The following is a 16437-nucleotide window of genomic DNA, read 5'->3' on the forward strand; positions in this document are numbered from 1 at the left end:
GCACCAGATTTTTTTCGTCTTTATGCCAACCCAGCGAGCCCCCATTGGAAAACAGGGCAGGTCCCCCTAATGAGTAATCTATTTCAAAGCAGTCGTGTCTGGGCATGACAGTTTACTGAGAGGCTTGAAGAACTGGTAATTACCAGTGTTACGGGGCAATTAATGCATATTACACTGCGGCACTCATGGCGGTGACTGTCAGCTCCCCAATAAAAATGAGCACTCTTCAGCTAAAGGGTGACATTAATTGGGCCCTTAATGACTATGCAGAGGAACCAAGCCAAATAGGAACAAAACAGGGGACTCGCTCTGACTCCAGCAGAGGGATGGAAATTGGACTAAAAATGAGATTAATTGCTGTTTAGAAAAAAAAAGAAGGGAAAAAATGTGGCGAGGGGAAGGGGTAGAAAGAGGCTGGAATTATAGGGTACAGAGAGCAAGGGCTGCTCATACAGATGACAATTCAATTAATTATTTTATACTGTATTTTCTATACCTTAAGGAGTGCAGACAGGCCTCAGGCCCGTTTCGAGGGCTTTGTCTTGATATCTTGCTCATTGCATAAACAGCTACACTAATATTTCCCAAAGCACCCACGCACAGTGTCATTGTGCATATGCTAAATATAATGAATACATCTAAAATCTTCATTTATGTAAAAAGGAGCTTTTCCACTGAACAGAAAGAAGGATAGAAGATGAATATATATATAGCTGTGATGAATGTAAAGGAGAAAAAAAAATTATATTGAGAGCTCCTGGGTTACACACTTTCTTATGAAGCCTAAGGCCTTAAGTATGTCTCTTCACTTAAAACAGTCAATAAAACATTAACCAAAGCTTTAATTAAAAGTAAATTTGCCAAATTGCAGACCTTCCACCCCAGAAATGTTTGCGTAGAAGGAGATCAAGAATGTGGTGAAGCCATGAAGTAATTCTGATTAATGTTGCTAAAGCTAGGCACGTACTGAACACCACCTGAATATGCAAGCCCCAAATCATAAAAATATCAGCATGCAAAACATGCGTCATTTGCATATATTTTTGATTTTGGATTTCCGTGCTATTTAAATATGCAGTTAGAAATAGTCCAGCACTGCCTCTCGCGCTGTCACGCTGCACACTCACACTGTCATTGGTCCTGATAGAACTCTTCCGCTTCAAAGGGAGCTTTGCAATGAAGAAGAGAATGAGCAAATATTTGAATTGCAAAAACACATCATCTTCCGAGGGGAGAAAATTCAAGACAACTTTTTAGAGTTAAAGACACCCCCAACCCCCAGCAAGCTAACCTTCTGCACACAGCACAAAAAAAAAAAAGTCAACATATTCATAGCATGAGCACTCTTCCTGCTAATTTACCATATCCAAATTTGTGTAATGGGATATGACACATTTTAGAGGGGATTGTGGGAAAAAACTTTAATTTGAGGAGAGAACCATAAAATGTTTAAGCTGCCCCTGTATTTAACTGAAATCCACCACACAAATCCAGGTTCTCAGACACCCTGACATGGGTTTGATTACAGACTGAAGTGTAATTAGCTACTTAAGTTATCCTCTGGAAGGTTTTAAGTGAGCAGCACCACAAGCCCTGCTACCTATTTTAGCATAACTAAAGAGACCCTTACATTCTGCAGGAGAACCATTCCCCTCAGGATTCAGCACAGCCAGTTTACATGCAAACACTCCAGGAGAATATCTGACAGCTTCCAACTTTTGCAGAAGTTAGCGAAAAAAAAGAGCAATAAATAATCTTCATGACAAATCAATAATATGACTCACAGCATATTTGAAAGTATGAGGTCTTCAATTTGATGCCAGGATAAATAGAACATTTAAGCCAAAACTTACAAGTCTAGCCACGACGGCCATGAACAACATTAACAGCAATAAATACTCATCTTCAGACATCTGAAAAAACACCCCTGCAAAGGGGGAAAACACTCATCTCCTGTGTTTATGATTGTAAATTTATTTACCACAGCCTCAGCACTACCTTGAATTTTAAATCGGGGAAAGCGTCTCAAACACATACTCAGAAAATGTCTAAGACACATGGAGAATTAAGTAAGTGGCAAAATAAACAGTGGAAAAAGGAGGCAATTGGCTACTGGTGGAAAAAAAATTCAAGGCTATATTTTTTTTACAAGCAAACTTTTCAATGCAAGACAAATAGTTTGTGGATTCCAATAATTTGAACATCAATTTAAGTTTACAGTGTTTCCTTACTTTCAAATTATATCTAAATATTATTCTTAAATATGAGTCAACCTGGAATCACAAAGTCACATTCTTGTCATCTCTGCACACACGGTTAGCATTACCCAGAGTGCCTCAATACACCCGCCACATCACACCTCCCACCAGTCCAACCCTCCGGTGGCCTCCGCTCCTCGTGAGCCGCCTACCTACGTGTAGACAACTTGGAGACAGGTCTGAGCAGAAATCAAACCTGAATGATGGATAGCTTTACTTAACAATGACCTCTGTCACTGAGCTCTTGCCCTAAATCAATGCTAGCGATAAGGGCCCTGCGCCAGCGCTCACCTTGGTATGTTCACCAGCAGGCCTTATCTATGGCAGGAGGAAGCATGAGTAATAACCAAAGACAAGCCACGACAAAACCACTAACCCCACCTTGTCAAACATAATTTACAATGTATATCTCACTACCCTCCCCCCTCCATGCTGCTGTTAAAATAGTAATTATGAGAACCAGAGAGATTTGGGATTGTGTGTTTGGATGATTAACCTGTTATAGGTTGGTGGGAATGCTTTGCAAATATCTTTGGTCCAAGTGGGTTCATATTTAACAAGGAGACTGAAAGACTCGAGGACTGACATACCCTTCTCTTGATACACTGTGTACACACACGCACACACACACACACACACATACACATTCATTCAAAAAAAATTATGAATAAGATCCTTAAATTTCAATACTGTCAGGTCTGTGTGGAGCGGCCAAACCTTCAGTGATGCATACAAGGAGAGGTTGGAGGTTGAAGTTGAGAGGAGGGCTGGCAGGAAGTAGAAGCACAGACTTTATGAAGATTACAGCATTGAGAACTCCGAGACCTCTCAGTAGTTTTTCATTTGACTGTGCACGTGATAAAGTGTGTGTGTGTGACATAGAGAGAGACACGGAGAGCACGGCGAGAGAGCGAGCAAGCTTCCAGGCAGTCGCATCAAAATGGAGAGGGAGACCAAACATGACATCAAACGTTGCAATTAGCTGACCCCTTTCTCCTAGAGTCACAGTCTGAAAAGCCCTGCCTTTAAAACCCTGATTAAAATATGTTTGCTTTCTCATTCAAAATGACATTTGACAAGGTTAGTAATATTTCAACTAACTGCAAAAACATTCTTGTGGCTGTAATCCTTTTTTTTTTTTTTTTCCATCACTTTGCAGGGGCGCAGGTAACCTCGGAGCGAGTTTCCCATGAACTCAGCGCTACAATTTGAAAACAAAACGGCCGGGGGAGAAAAAAAAGGAGGAGCAGTTCAAAGTTTCAATTGCGAGTGTTTTGTTTCACCCGGGCAGTTGAAGCTAAATGTTTTGCGATCATTATTCAGAGAATTTACCCCCCTTTCTAATTCAAACCACAATGAATACTTAAAACAGAGCCAGTAGTCTTTTCTCTAACCGCAAGCTCTGTCCTTAGCAGGGACTCAGGGGGGCTGAGGACTGTCAGCAGCTCTGGGGATAGAGTTCCTCAAACTGTTAAACCCCCTCATCACCAAATTAAGTGAGGTGTAGTCTGCAGTTCAATGGTCTGTCCAAAGGTAAAATAATCTAAAAAGTAAAGAAAGACCCAATTTAATGGTGCATGGTAGTATAAATTTATAATAGTATTTTTTCAAAGGGTATATTGCAGCCACAACATTGTTTTGGAACCGATGTTGAGCCCAAGTTTTAAAGAAAGGACTGCAAAGAGTCAGCAAACTTGAAAAAACAAAATGTAAATGGTGTCTGAGACAGTCTTTGTCAGTGTGCAGTCCTGACAAAACAAGCTGAAGATAAGCTATGAATAAGGGGAAGGGATCAGAAATGGTCAGGCCAAAACTCTGTGTAAAGTTAATAGTTTTCACATCCATTCCAGTCGCAGGAGAGGAGAATGTGAAGTGTCGGGCCGGACAGTGAGCCAGCCCAGACTTAGCTGCAGCTGTGCTCAAATTGAAGTGGCACTTTCTATCAGAGGCCTTTCGCCAGACAGCTCTATTCTGCCCTTTCACTCGTAACCCCCATGACACACAGACACCCGTTGCAAAAAATAAGAGTGGTCATTTAAAACACACAGCCGTCATTGAAGAGACAGATTCCGGGTTTAACATGGGGGAGGATTCATGGTGCGAACGTGCCAGCTGATAGAGATATCACTCAAAATGAGGAATACATTTCTGCGACATCTCCGTGGCAGCCGTTCAAAGAGGGGCGGCTCAAAGCCCCAAAAAACTCTGCGCGGAGTTTATATTTCACTTGTTCAGAAATGTATGCCTCTGTTATCTTGCATCGGTCCAAAGGAAAAAGGATTGGGTATCGTCCGTTTCAACTTCCCGCCTGTGATGAAACGTTTCATCGACAGCAGACAGAGTTGGAATTTGGATCATATCGTTACCCTGTTAACTCCTTGAGCCCTTGTCACAAAGGTTTGGTTTATGGTGCTCATTTAAAACACATAACACAGAAAAAAAAAAATATTAGCATTATTAACACGAGAGAGGGGGAAGAATATATTAGCAGTCATATTGAGCGCACATTTATTCTAATAAGTTTTAATAGGGTGCAGTGGCCAAAAGCATTTCTTTCTGATCATTTATAGACCTGACAGAGCTCATGGAGACAAATCTGTTGACCTGATAGATCTTGTACATTAACTCCCAGAATTGATGAGCAAAATCAGAAGGTCAGTACTTGGACACAGGCTCCTCATGTGTCTTTGATTACACACTCCCACTAAGGGATAGGCAGGCAGAGATGTTTAAGCTATCAGGCAATCAGACCGCCGAGAGACGTGAAACTCAAACCAGAGACGGGAGAGGGAGAGGGCTGCCTGGGAACAAAGATGGGGGAAGAGGGTCCTGATGAAGCTCTTTAACAAATGCCAGGCCAGTGAGGAAAGACTCAGATGTGCTTGTATCTCTTTCAGCGTTTCTGGCAACAATGCACTGAAGTGAATTAATACTGAAATATCAAGCAAAGTTCACAAAAACAAATGCCTCTTCATCTGGTGTTTAAATTCAGTTACTTATGGTACATCAATCAAAATGACTGCCATGAGGTACAATCAGATATAGGTCTTACATACCGAAACAAACACTTCAAACCATATATCAACATTATTTTGGGAGATGGATGAGGTCATGCGGCCAATGAAAAATGTAAAAACACTGTCGTAACTAAAATTGATTGGCACAAATTCAAAACAGTGTAGCTGCCTTTGACGTTATTTATTGTGGAACAGAGGCAGAGACTCATTGGTGTTTTGGTGATGCATATTTCAACAGGTTTGATTGCAATAATTTTGTCATTCTGTAAAATCATTTATTATTTAATTTTGTTGTCAAGAGGAAGCTGAGGAAGTAACATGAAAAAAAGGAGAAACTATTCCCCACATGCTTTGTTGTGGGTATAAATCTACAGTCAATACACACAGAGGTCAAACTGAGCAAGGATAGCACTCTGAACTGAAAACTACAAGTACCACAAACTCAAGGGTATGCCTATGTTGCATGTGTGTGTCTATCTTTGGTTTGTGATTACATTTCTGCCAGGTTGTGTTTTTCCAGATTCCTTGACTGAGAAGACTGAGAAAAGATGTAAATGTGCGGAAAGAAGTCTGAAAGCTAAAAGAAGAAGCTGAAATCAGTATTAAGGAGGAAACCAAGCATGGGTGGTTTGAAAGAAAAAAAAAAACAAAAAAAAAAAAACAAGGTTATGTGAGGGACAGTGGGCCTATAAAAAGAAGCCTACTGTCTAGGTTATCTATAAGGAACTACTTATCACAAGCGTCCAGCTCCACACAGTGACTGATGGGCCTCCACAGACCATGAGTACCAGCACATTATCTGGTACACACAGAGCCCCTCTTTAAACACAAAGGCAGAAATATGAAGCATTGTTTTCCTGGCTGTCATTTGGTAAAAATAATTTATTTATTTTTGGTCTGAGAAGAAAGAGCGTTTACCATTCTTCTGCACAGAAATACACACGACATTGCAGACCAACACATAAATTAAAGCTAAGATAAATTGGCCATTGTAAGCCATTAATTTGTAGCATGTAAAAGACCAATGATTTAAACCAAAGCAGCTCTTAAAAGGTTCAATTAAATCTTGTAGTATACAATTAAAAATGAGCTCCAGCAGCCTATACCATACACAGAGCAATGCTTGCAGTGAGACAGGTCAACCTAACAAAATCAATAAAAAAAAGAGGAAAAAACATTAAGGAAATCTTAATCCTCCATAAAAAGCTGTTAAACACTTGCCATGTCATGAAGTTGCACATCCAGAACTAAAATATGCATTCCTCCTCTATCCATGTGGCACATGGAGAAATGAAAGCCCACTTTCTCTACACCTAATGTCATGCCTTGAAACACAATGTCAGACCATACTGAATGATAGAAAAACAAAAGACCAAATTGTTCCCGCTCATTTTTTATTTATTTTTTTACAAGTAAAGAATGTGTTATTTTTTTCAGAGCTTTCTTGGTCTCATTCATTTCCTGTGACAGGGCACAGGACTCATGGTCCAGTGCTCTCCTTAGGCCTTGGGAGGACACTGGAGGACGCATCTGATGACTCCTGGCCTCCTTCATCCCCTTCTACAGAGAGGTTAAGATGCAAGTAAGCCCTTTAGTTGGGCAGCATTAAGATGGTTTGGAAGCAGCTGTGGAGGTGCATGAAATTAAATACTTAAAAGGTTTCATGAACCAAAAGGTCTTATAAAAAGCAATAAATATTTGTGTTGTAGTTTTATGTCCACCAATCCTAAATGTGTGTGTGTATGTGGGGAGAATATGTTTATAAAAATCCTCTTAAATTACCTTTAGCCTTTATGATAGATTCAGCAAAATATTCAGGAAAATACAAGACCATCACCTTCCTATTTCCCATTATTGCTTTGTAACTTTCTACAGATGTGCAGCACTTCAGAAAAGAATAAGTGCACACAAAGACAGAGCAAGCATCATATACCGTGGACACAATCTGTCTAGGCTATCTCTGTGTCAAGAAAATATTACTGCAAGTTTACACACTGGGTGTAATGTAGACCTGAATGTCTTTTGGGGGTCAGGCAGCTATCGAAATTCTCCTGTTAGACTGAGTTTTACAAAAAGCCTTTCTAATCCTTGCCCACTACTTTCTGTGTGTTTGACAAATGCTCTTGACTTCCTCCTGGAATGAAACCCACAAGGTCACTGTGGAGGGAAAAAGGGAGGAGAAGGGGGTGGGGGGAAGGCAGTGAGACTGAGAAAATGAAACTGAGGGAGGAAAAAAAGTGTGTCTCTGTAAGTCTGATGACATACATCGTGAAAGCTGACAAAAAAATGTACGTTCATCTTGGAAAAAGTTCCATAGCAAAAGAGGAATTCATGGAGTAGACATGCTTGCAGCCCATTTTACTTGAGGCTTTCTTCTCCATCTCACAGTGTCACAGGCAAGCAGAAAGACAGGAGGAGGGATATATATTGCTGGGGTGCCGCTTTCTGTCCCGCTCCTCGTTTGTACACACAGCGGCCGTGTCAAAGCTGCTCTCACACTCAATGGTAAATGACAAATTTGGATAATGCACACATACAACCCGACTAAAATAAATAGGAGACATGGAGGCTTAACCAGAGCTAAATCCTGAGGCTGCTGGAGACCTGAGAGTGCGGATTACTCCCCAGACGCCTTAAACAATGCACCCAAATGTGCATCCTTAAAAGCATGAAATCCTTGAAGCATCAGAGCCGGCTTGTCATTTGCCATTAATATTCCAAGTTGCTTGTGCTTTGGGGGCCAGCATTGCACTTGTGTGTGCTGATGTGCCCTAAAACAAACAATTGCAAAGCCCTAAAGGAACCACCATTGTGGATAGCTATTTTTCTAGCTGTGGAATATTCTAAGAGAGGATGTCATAACAAAGGAAACAATAAAGGAGGCCACGTTCCTGCACTGCATGGGGTATCCATAACTATAAATAGGAGGAAGGCAATGTCAGAGGTGCTTAGGCTTTATCAGGAAAACTGATATTTGTGCATTCAAAAAAAGAGGAAATTAAGCCCTAATTAGAATTTTCCATTCATATTAAGTACATAAAAACTCCACAACCTTAAAACCTTGTAACCCTGAAAAGTCACCTCATCCACATCATAATAGAAAAGTCTATATGACGTAAGAAACTGGAACTGCTACGCGCAAAGGATCAACTATTTACATATTCATCGCGTGATGCGCTGCATACAGTTATTTTTTAAAGGCCACTATGGCGGTGGAATTTTCTTTGTTGTGCACATCTCTGACAGGAAGGTGAGGTAAAGTATGGCAGGGCACAGGTCTTGGAGGTGTCACATCGTCACCCCAGAAGCGCCAGTACCTGTCCTCGGGGACGGCCCTGTAATGTCCAGCCTCATTGGATCAGCAGCAGCCACGGCCTCTGGGCACCCTCTCCCAGGTGACATCCCCTATCTGCTCTGGCTCTATGACGGCCCTACTGCTGCTGCTGCTGCTGCTGCTGCTGAGGCTTACTGTATGTTACCCTAATGCTACAACTTCATTAAATGCCAGCAAACACATAGGTGCACTCTATATGTACATGCATGTATATCTACATGTGAGCAAATGCCTAATTTCTATACGCACATGAAAGCAAACTGTCTGCATAGGAGGATATAAGGATCTAGACAGAAAACCTTTTTCAGATGAATTCAGTAAGGGTCTGTCTGCAACACATCGCGTCGTTACACTCTACTGATTAAGCATTCCTGTTTTCACTTCTTTGGAAAGTTCAACAAAAATGATGGACATGTCGATTAAAAAAGGATGGCCATGTACAATATCTTGAATCAAAAAATTAATTTGATGTCTCAAATGGATTGACAGCTCTGAAGCTATAACAGAATTACTATGCAATTTCAGCTGTAAAATCTACAGCATCCGGTCTCATACGTAATTGGAAAAAGTTCACAAAGAACTCAAGATGTCTAATTGCAGCTGTGTCAACTAACATAAAACATCACATAAATCAGATTTCTGTCTATTCATTAGCCAATGTGTCAGTGAGCAGATTAGTGATGTTGTAGGAACAGTCTGGCGAGTCTTGAGAATTATGACTTCCTCATTAATTGTAGCTTTGCTTCCAATATGTGCGTAAAAAGTGTTACAAGAACAGACAAGCACTAATCTCATTTGCGCAAAACAGAGCTGAATGGAGATCAATATGTGCTCTTGGAGCATGAGAACCTTCTGCCGGCAATTATGGGAGGACATAAATTAACTACATTTTGCAAAATTACTGAAACAAAAGAGCCAGATGAAACACAATGCCTGTGCGTGCATTCAAGTCTCAACAAATTTCCAAGTGGTCAAGCCAGATGATGTATAATGGCAAACCCAAAAGTCTTAACCCCCATTTCAAATGAGGGAGAAATGAGGCATACTGTCCCATTATATTGCTATAAATCATTTTTTGTGGACGTCTGACAGCTTTTTTATCAGATCTAACCTTTTCAAGCCTCCATTAAGAGTGCTAACATTTTCAACTCTGACACATGTACAGTTTACGAATCTCACAGCTGATTTACTTTGGGTGGGGGCACGCTGGCATTCATGCTCATTTCCACAGAGGCTGTCCATTGTGTTGTGTTGGAGTGGGATGGGGGAGGGAAAATAGGGAACAGTGAATAGAATGGACTCTGAATCTACTTATTTGACTCAATGTTTACCCTTTTAATTTGCTATATTACAGTGCAGAGTGGCTTTGTTGCTAAAGAGCTATTTTGTGGTAAACAGTATATTCTGATTTACTCTATTGATCCTTTCATGATACACAACTGCTGCATGGAGGGCCATTAAGTGCCACACAGATCCTTCATAATATAACTAATTAATAATGAGTGGACTTCCTCAGAGAACAGATGCTGCCAGTCTTTGAAGCAGGCAAAGAGAAGACAAACAGGATGGAATTATATCATTTTAGGAGGAACCTTTTTTTACCATTTTTTGTCTAAGTTTTGCTTAATGAATGTGCTTTGTTGTGAAAGGCTGTGGTGTTAATGCTTTGACTGTTTTTTACAAAATATTTTCTGCAAGCTGTGATACAGTTTACTGACATTGAGGACCAATCACTGATCAATAGATCCATCCATTTATCAAGTATTAACATGGTCCAAATTTGCAAAAAAAAACAATGACAAAAACCAAAATCTCTATTTCTACACAATCTGTGCAAATCCATCACAATAAATCAAGTGCACAAATATTAAGGAAGTCAGCATATATTTGTCTTCATCTAGATAGATTCTTGTGAGTGTGTGATAAGCTAAAGTAATCAGGCAAATAAAAGGCAGAACTTTAGCTGCTGCTAGGAGAGTTATGGGGGGAACTTTGCCAACCATAATTGATTTAAGTACACCATAATCAAGAAGGGGCAGTTAAGGTGGTACCACACAAAGGTCCATATTTCATTACATGCTGTGTTGAACCTTACCCACTTCTCCTAAAACACACAAGAGGCTCATTATGTGTTTAATATTCACCAGCAGGTGAATAATTTTTATGCAACTCTGATAGTTGGGCGAGATGGATAACTCAATTATCTGAACATCCGTCAGAGCAGAGGGCTCGCTGGCTCTGGAACGCCACCAGCTAAGATTGATGGCTGGAAGACACCAATAGCTGCTGCTTCGCCATCTCATCCAGGCACTGGGCCTGAACACAGCGTTTGATTCTGCAGAAGACCGTTTTTCTCTCCTTTTTTTTGTCCCTTTCCTCTTTTTTCTTGGGAGCATTGTAGGTGAAGCGTCATTACCCCTCACTCCACTGAAGAGGGGTTCATTATGGGGTTAGTGTGTTGGCAAGACTATTGTTTGGATGATGAATGCTGTTGGTGAGAGCTTTGGAGAGAAAATTAGTTATGTTTTTTTTTTTTCCTTCTACAAAAACATGTCCCCATAGATCACTCTGCACTGCTTGAGGGCAAAGCAAGAACAATTAACACAAGCAATGGGTGAAGCAGTTCAGTTAAAGCAAAGAGGGAATTCATGAAAAATAAGCAAATCACTGGAAATGTCAATCAGGGGCAATGAAGTAACTACAAACACCGCTGTGCAATTCCAAGGGCAGTCAAAAAGAAAACTGAAAGGTTTAGAGTGAGCACTGGAATCTGAGTTTGAGGAATGGACAAACACCCTAAACATCAGCCCTTCAGGGCCTGTCTCATAAACTGAAACTAACTAATGAGAAGTGAAAGCAGGATGATGTCACCCCATCACTCTCTTGTCCCCTGTTCCTCTATGAGTTTATGTTTTAGTGACCACAAAGTGCTGACCCCGAATTCACCGCCTTCACTTTGCAAACACACACGAATATGCACATGTGCGCACACCCTCCGTACATCAGACGATAATGCATTACGTCTAACAATAAGAGAAGGATGAAGCACATTTGGAAATGTCAGCAGTAAATGTCAATTAAAAACTACAAGGGTGCTGGAAAAGGTAGGGTCTGAAGGGACTGACATTTTTTCTTTTTTGACATGACAATGTTTATCTGACCGGGCTGCTGGCTGACATGACGGGATCTACTTTGTCAGCTCCTTAATACACTTGGACAAGGCCACTCCAGTGAATATCAATGAGAGACATCCGCAAGGAGATATGTAAGGCTTAGAGTAACCCCAACCGTCCAATCAAGCTGTTAGTATTCTGATATTTTGACCTACTGTAAACTACTGCCATGAGTAACAAAGAGGAAGACCAAAGACAGACTAATGCACTTTTCTTCAGTCTAAACCAAGAAAGCACATTGACTTATGCAGTGAAATATTTAAGGAGACATCTGATCTTTAAGTACTATTTCATTAGCCGTGGTCTAGGACTATTCTGGAGCTTAAACAAAGGCTTTTTTTTTTCATTCACCAACTTTCTTTGAGGCATTTAATGAGGCCTAAAAGATGGTAACCATCAGACTGGCCCTTTTTAAATTCACACCTCAGCGACTTTTAGGTCCTGACGTCAATAATGGTGAGAAAAAAAAAAAAAAATGACTGAGATTTTCCTTCTGGAAGCAGACCATTTCCAAATAAAACTATGTTACTGTGAGAAAATAAAACACACCATTGATTATGACCTTGACCTCATCTCTAGCATTTTAACTACTCACTGATATTGGAAGAGTCATTTTCCCTGAAAAACTGTGCTGCTGGCAGCTTCTGGGTGAAATCAGTAGGTCAGACCTTCTATAGGCAGGGATAACATCCTCTCTAACCAAGCATTATTTCCCTTTCTTTAATATTTTTTAATCACCTAATAGTACTAAATCTTACCATATTTTGACATTATTTACATTTCATTGTTTGTAAGAGCTACAGGAGTCTCCTTAGAACTCCTGGTTATGTTCTAACCTCTCTCTCTCTTCTTTTTACATCACACCACACTCACCCACACCCGCATCCATTACTGACCTACCTAACTGACATTTTATTTTATTTTAGGCAGCTTAAGTTCATAATACATACGAATCTTTATTTATGTACGACTCCTATTTTTCGTAACTTACTCATGTCCCATTTGTGATGACTGTAGGCTAAAATTACAACAGAATAAATAGAACAACCTATTTTAAATGAAAATGAAACAGGTGATCTATATTGGGAAAGCTCTGGTGTAGATAAATCTTTTGCTATCTTATCAGTGATGGGCAGACAATAGAAGGATTATTTTAGGTTGGGGAACAACGCCTACAAAACCACACATGAAAATTCATGCATAGTAACCAGCTTCTCCTTCTGTGTTGTGGTCTCCGTAGATCCAGAAATCCAATCCTGATCTGGTGCTGTAAATGCCCCATCAAAACAAAAACAAAGAGACAGAGTAAGTGAGAGTCTGGCTGTACCTGAGGTCTGCAGCCTCCAGCAACGTGTCAGCTGGCCGTCATGGCTGACGGGGGCCGGGGCCATAGTGAGGCGAATGGAGGCAGTGGGGGCGACTTTTCAAGTTGGTGACTGGAACCTTGCGCCGTGGGAGGCAGTGAATGTGAAGAGCATGTGTGACCGACCCCTACTCTTCTCAGTGTGTCCCCCAACACAAAAGTCGCTCTACCTGATTCAGTTTGAAATGAAGCTAAATGCTTTGGAGCTAAATGATTTGGATAATGGCTGATGACACTTTGTATAACAGTTTTTGCTGACATTAAATAGTGAAAGACTGACCTATCCAATTTATTCACCCTATATGACATTTGTAGCCTTTAAACTATGCAGTAGCACATGAATTACAATATAAAAAGGGGTATAACCCTATTACCCCCATGTAAGCCTTATGTTTTCACAGTGTGATAAAGAAAAAGAAACAAAATACAATTATCTTTACATAGTGTCTGTACACTATGTAAAGATAATCTAGAATAAAAATTACTTTTTCATGAAATAAACCTCTATGTTGTGCATCCTATTCATTTCGAGCACTGAGTCACACACATTGATATGCATAGACATACACACACTTTTGTTCCCCCAGGGTCAGCCCACGAGGGTCTGTTCCTGTCCAGAGGTTCTCATGACAACAGATGCAATGGATTAATCACCCATTTCCCAGCTTTCCTCCGAAAACAATATGTGTACTCTGGAAAACAATCAAGCTCACAGGCAGGCCTTTCAGGCTCTAAAGGGCTCCAGTGACAGGGGTGGATGTGGAAGTAGTTTGATGTGCACATGTACCATATGGACGTCTGGGGTTAGTGTGGCCTGTGCCAGGGAGGAAGTGGTTAGCGTTCAAAGATCAGGTCAAAAAGGTCAAAAAGGAGAAGTTATAAACAATACATAGCCTTGAAAATAATAGCTGCCACATTACATGGTCAATTCAGATAGACTTCAGAAGACTCACCTGTTCCAGTAGCTCCAGAACTGCTCATTGAGATAGGTGCGATGACTGTGGTCATCTCCGAATGAGGCTTTGCTCTCAATCCAGTGTACGATGTGTCCCTCCACGGCTTTTCAGAAACAGAAACAGACGGCAACACTCAGAAAACTGGTGACAGGGAAGCCACACAAGCAAGATCCAGAAGGACCAATGACATTTTTGTTTGTTTGTTTTTTTTCGCCTGTCAATCACAAAAATCAAAGATCTCATTACAATGACAACATTTTGACAACTGCAAAATGCTTTGCAAGGTTTAGCAAGCAGTTACTTCTGATAAAATAATGACATTTATAATATAAATACGAACCAATTGGAACCTCCAGGATGATATCAGGTGTTTTATCATAGCCCATCACTCTCAGTTGGTTTTCATCTACAGGACATAAAGGGCAGGATTTTAACATTTGACTGTTTGAAATAAGCTTCACTCTTCACTGCACAAGTTCTACTCGGTAATCAGCCTAGTGTGTGATCATCAATCACAGGCTACTGACGTAACCACATTCACCAAGGTGCTGGTAACAAAACCCCCTCAATGTTAGCAAAGCAGACAAAGTAACAGTAGAGGACAGCAAGCACAGTAAAACCATTAACTACATCTGCCACATATTCGCTTTCTGTGCACAAAAAATCGTAAAGCCCAGTTACAGAGCTGCTTTCCAGTTTGCAGTCTGGCAGCGCTTTATAAAATATACAGCAAGAGGACAAGGTTGGCATTATAGCCTCTGTAAGCCTGACCCCTGCCTGCAAACGCTGCAGCCATTGTCCTTGACTCCTGGCGTGCTTCGGCCATTATCCCTACAACACCTGATTTCTCCATTAAATTTCAGGCTGACCAGGTCATTCAGTTTCAAAGGCCTGCCTCTTTGTCTCCAGCCAAGCTCAACTAATGGGGCATGGAAGGGAATTGAGGAGAGATGGAGGGTGGCGGTGTCAGTGATGGTGAGGAGGTAGCATCAGCCAAGGATGGAGAAAGAGAGCCGAGTGAGGTCAGTGAGGCTGCCATGGGCCTGCAGAGGGGCATCCTGGGTGGGGTAATGTGGGTGTGCATGTGTGTGCGGTAGGATGGGGACCTCTATTCTCTGCTACTGGGCTGTTGACATTGTCATGTGGCCCTGATCGCCTTTTTACATCACCTTTGATTAAAATTAATGGGCCATCCCTGCTGTTGGGTAGCTTATTTCCAATCCATTTATCAGATGGGGGGAGGCTGCCTCAGTGGCCCTTGTGCCCCCCGAACTCTGACAGTTTTAGAACAGTCCTCTGTACAGCCCTGAAGAAAGGTCAGCACCTTGGGTCCAAATAAATGATATGGTCTTAATGACAGAGGGAATGACTTCTATCCTTCATCAGTCATCTGACCTAGGGGATGGTGATGATGGGATAAATGGGGGTCTTCTTGGAACAAGACAATGTTGTTAAGAAAATATATTAAAAGAAAATTACAACAATAAAATTTGTTATGAGTTATGAGTTTCTTTACATCCAATACCTATTGCAATCAGGAATCCCCTTAATGGGATTACTGTATTGTTTGTGTTCATATAAATAGAAACACGCCTATTTCATCTATTTTTGAAAATAAATCAATAAATCAATAAAGTACTCAACAGTAACCCGAGACGACCAAGCATTCCGACTAATGAAACATTAAGAGCTACCTTTGAAGCTTTTATTCTTTAAATATTCATTGTAGGCTGGTGCATAAACATCCAAGGATATTTGATAACAAGCTCCTGGGTTCAAATCAATAGGAGATAACATCCACTGCATCAGTCACGTCCAGGCCATCCATTACTAAGCTTACACAAAGGCAACACTGCCGCAGCCAAAGTGACTTGAAAAATGTGATAGAAGGTAAAGGATTGGCTCACCCAAAAAGGACAGGTTCCTCTCCTTCAGTTTGTCACGGAGAAGCACCTCATGCTCTTGGCCAATAGCGCTGAGAATTGAGTCAAGGATTCCAACATACAGTACAGAAACAGATCTCTTTACTTAAGTAAATGTTGTTTCACAATAATGGAAAATCCCAAGTAAAACCTGCTTTCAGAATCTTACTTAGGTAAAAGTACAGACGAATTAACAGCAAAATACTCTTAAAATAAGAAAAGTAAAAATACTCATTACGAAGAATGGCCCCTCTCACAGGGTTATAGAATTATTATCACTGATCCCTCATGCAGAGAATCTGCAGAGAAGAATATTTCATTCTGTTTTTAATTTGAAACAACTTTAAGAAAAGAGTGTGTCTGTATCTGAAACATAAGATAATATGGCTGGTTGTTGCACTGGAATTATGAAAA

At 40.7% G+C, this 16437-nt stretch overlaps 1 protein-coding gene across 5 annotated transcripts in view; it reads right to left on the reverse strand.

Moving 5' to 3' along the window:
- Nucleotides 1–16437, reverse strand: part of cdin1 (CDAN1 interacting nuclease 1) — a 55556-nt gene that overhangs the window by 14021 nt on the left and 25098 nt on the right. For 3 of the 5 annotated variants that reach the window (XM_071498197.1, XM_071498198.1, XM_071498199.1), the window contains exons 9-11: nucleotides 16009–16076; nucleotides 14442–14507; nucleotides 14099–14204 (exon numbers count right to left, since the gene is read on the reverse strand). In XM_071498197.1, the coding sequence (XP_071354298.1) occupies nucleotides 14099–14204; nucleotides 14442–14507; nucleotides 16009–16076 (240 nt within the window). Of the gene's footprint in view, nucleotides 1–6076; nucleotides 6836–12472; nucleotides 13050–14098; nucleotides 14205–14441; nucleotides 14508–16008; nucleotides 16077–16437 lie in introns of those variants that run through there. The other 2 variants (XM_071498202.1, XM_071498201.1) reach the window with 2 other exon arrangements.

The sequence above is a fragment of the Trachinotus anak genome, unplaced genomic scaffold (genome assembly GCF_046630095.1).
Source record: "Trachinotus anak isolate AG129_WGS33_773 ecotype Australia unplaced genomic scaffold, CSIRO_AGI_Tana_v1 ptg000015l, whole genome shotgun sequence".
NCBI classification, from domain to species: Eukaryota; Metazoa; Chordata; class Actinopteri; order Carangiformes; family Carangidae; genus Trachinotus; species Trachinotus anak.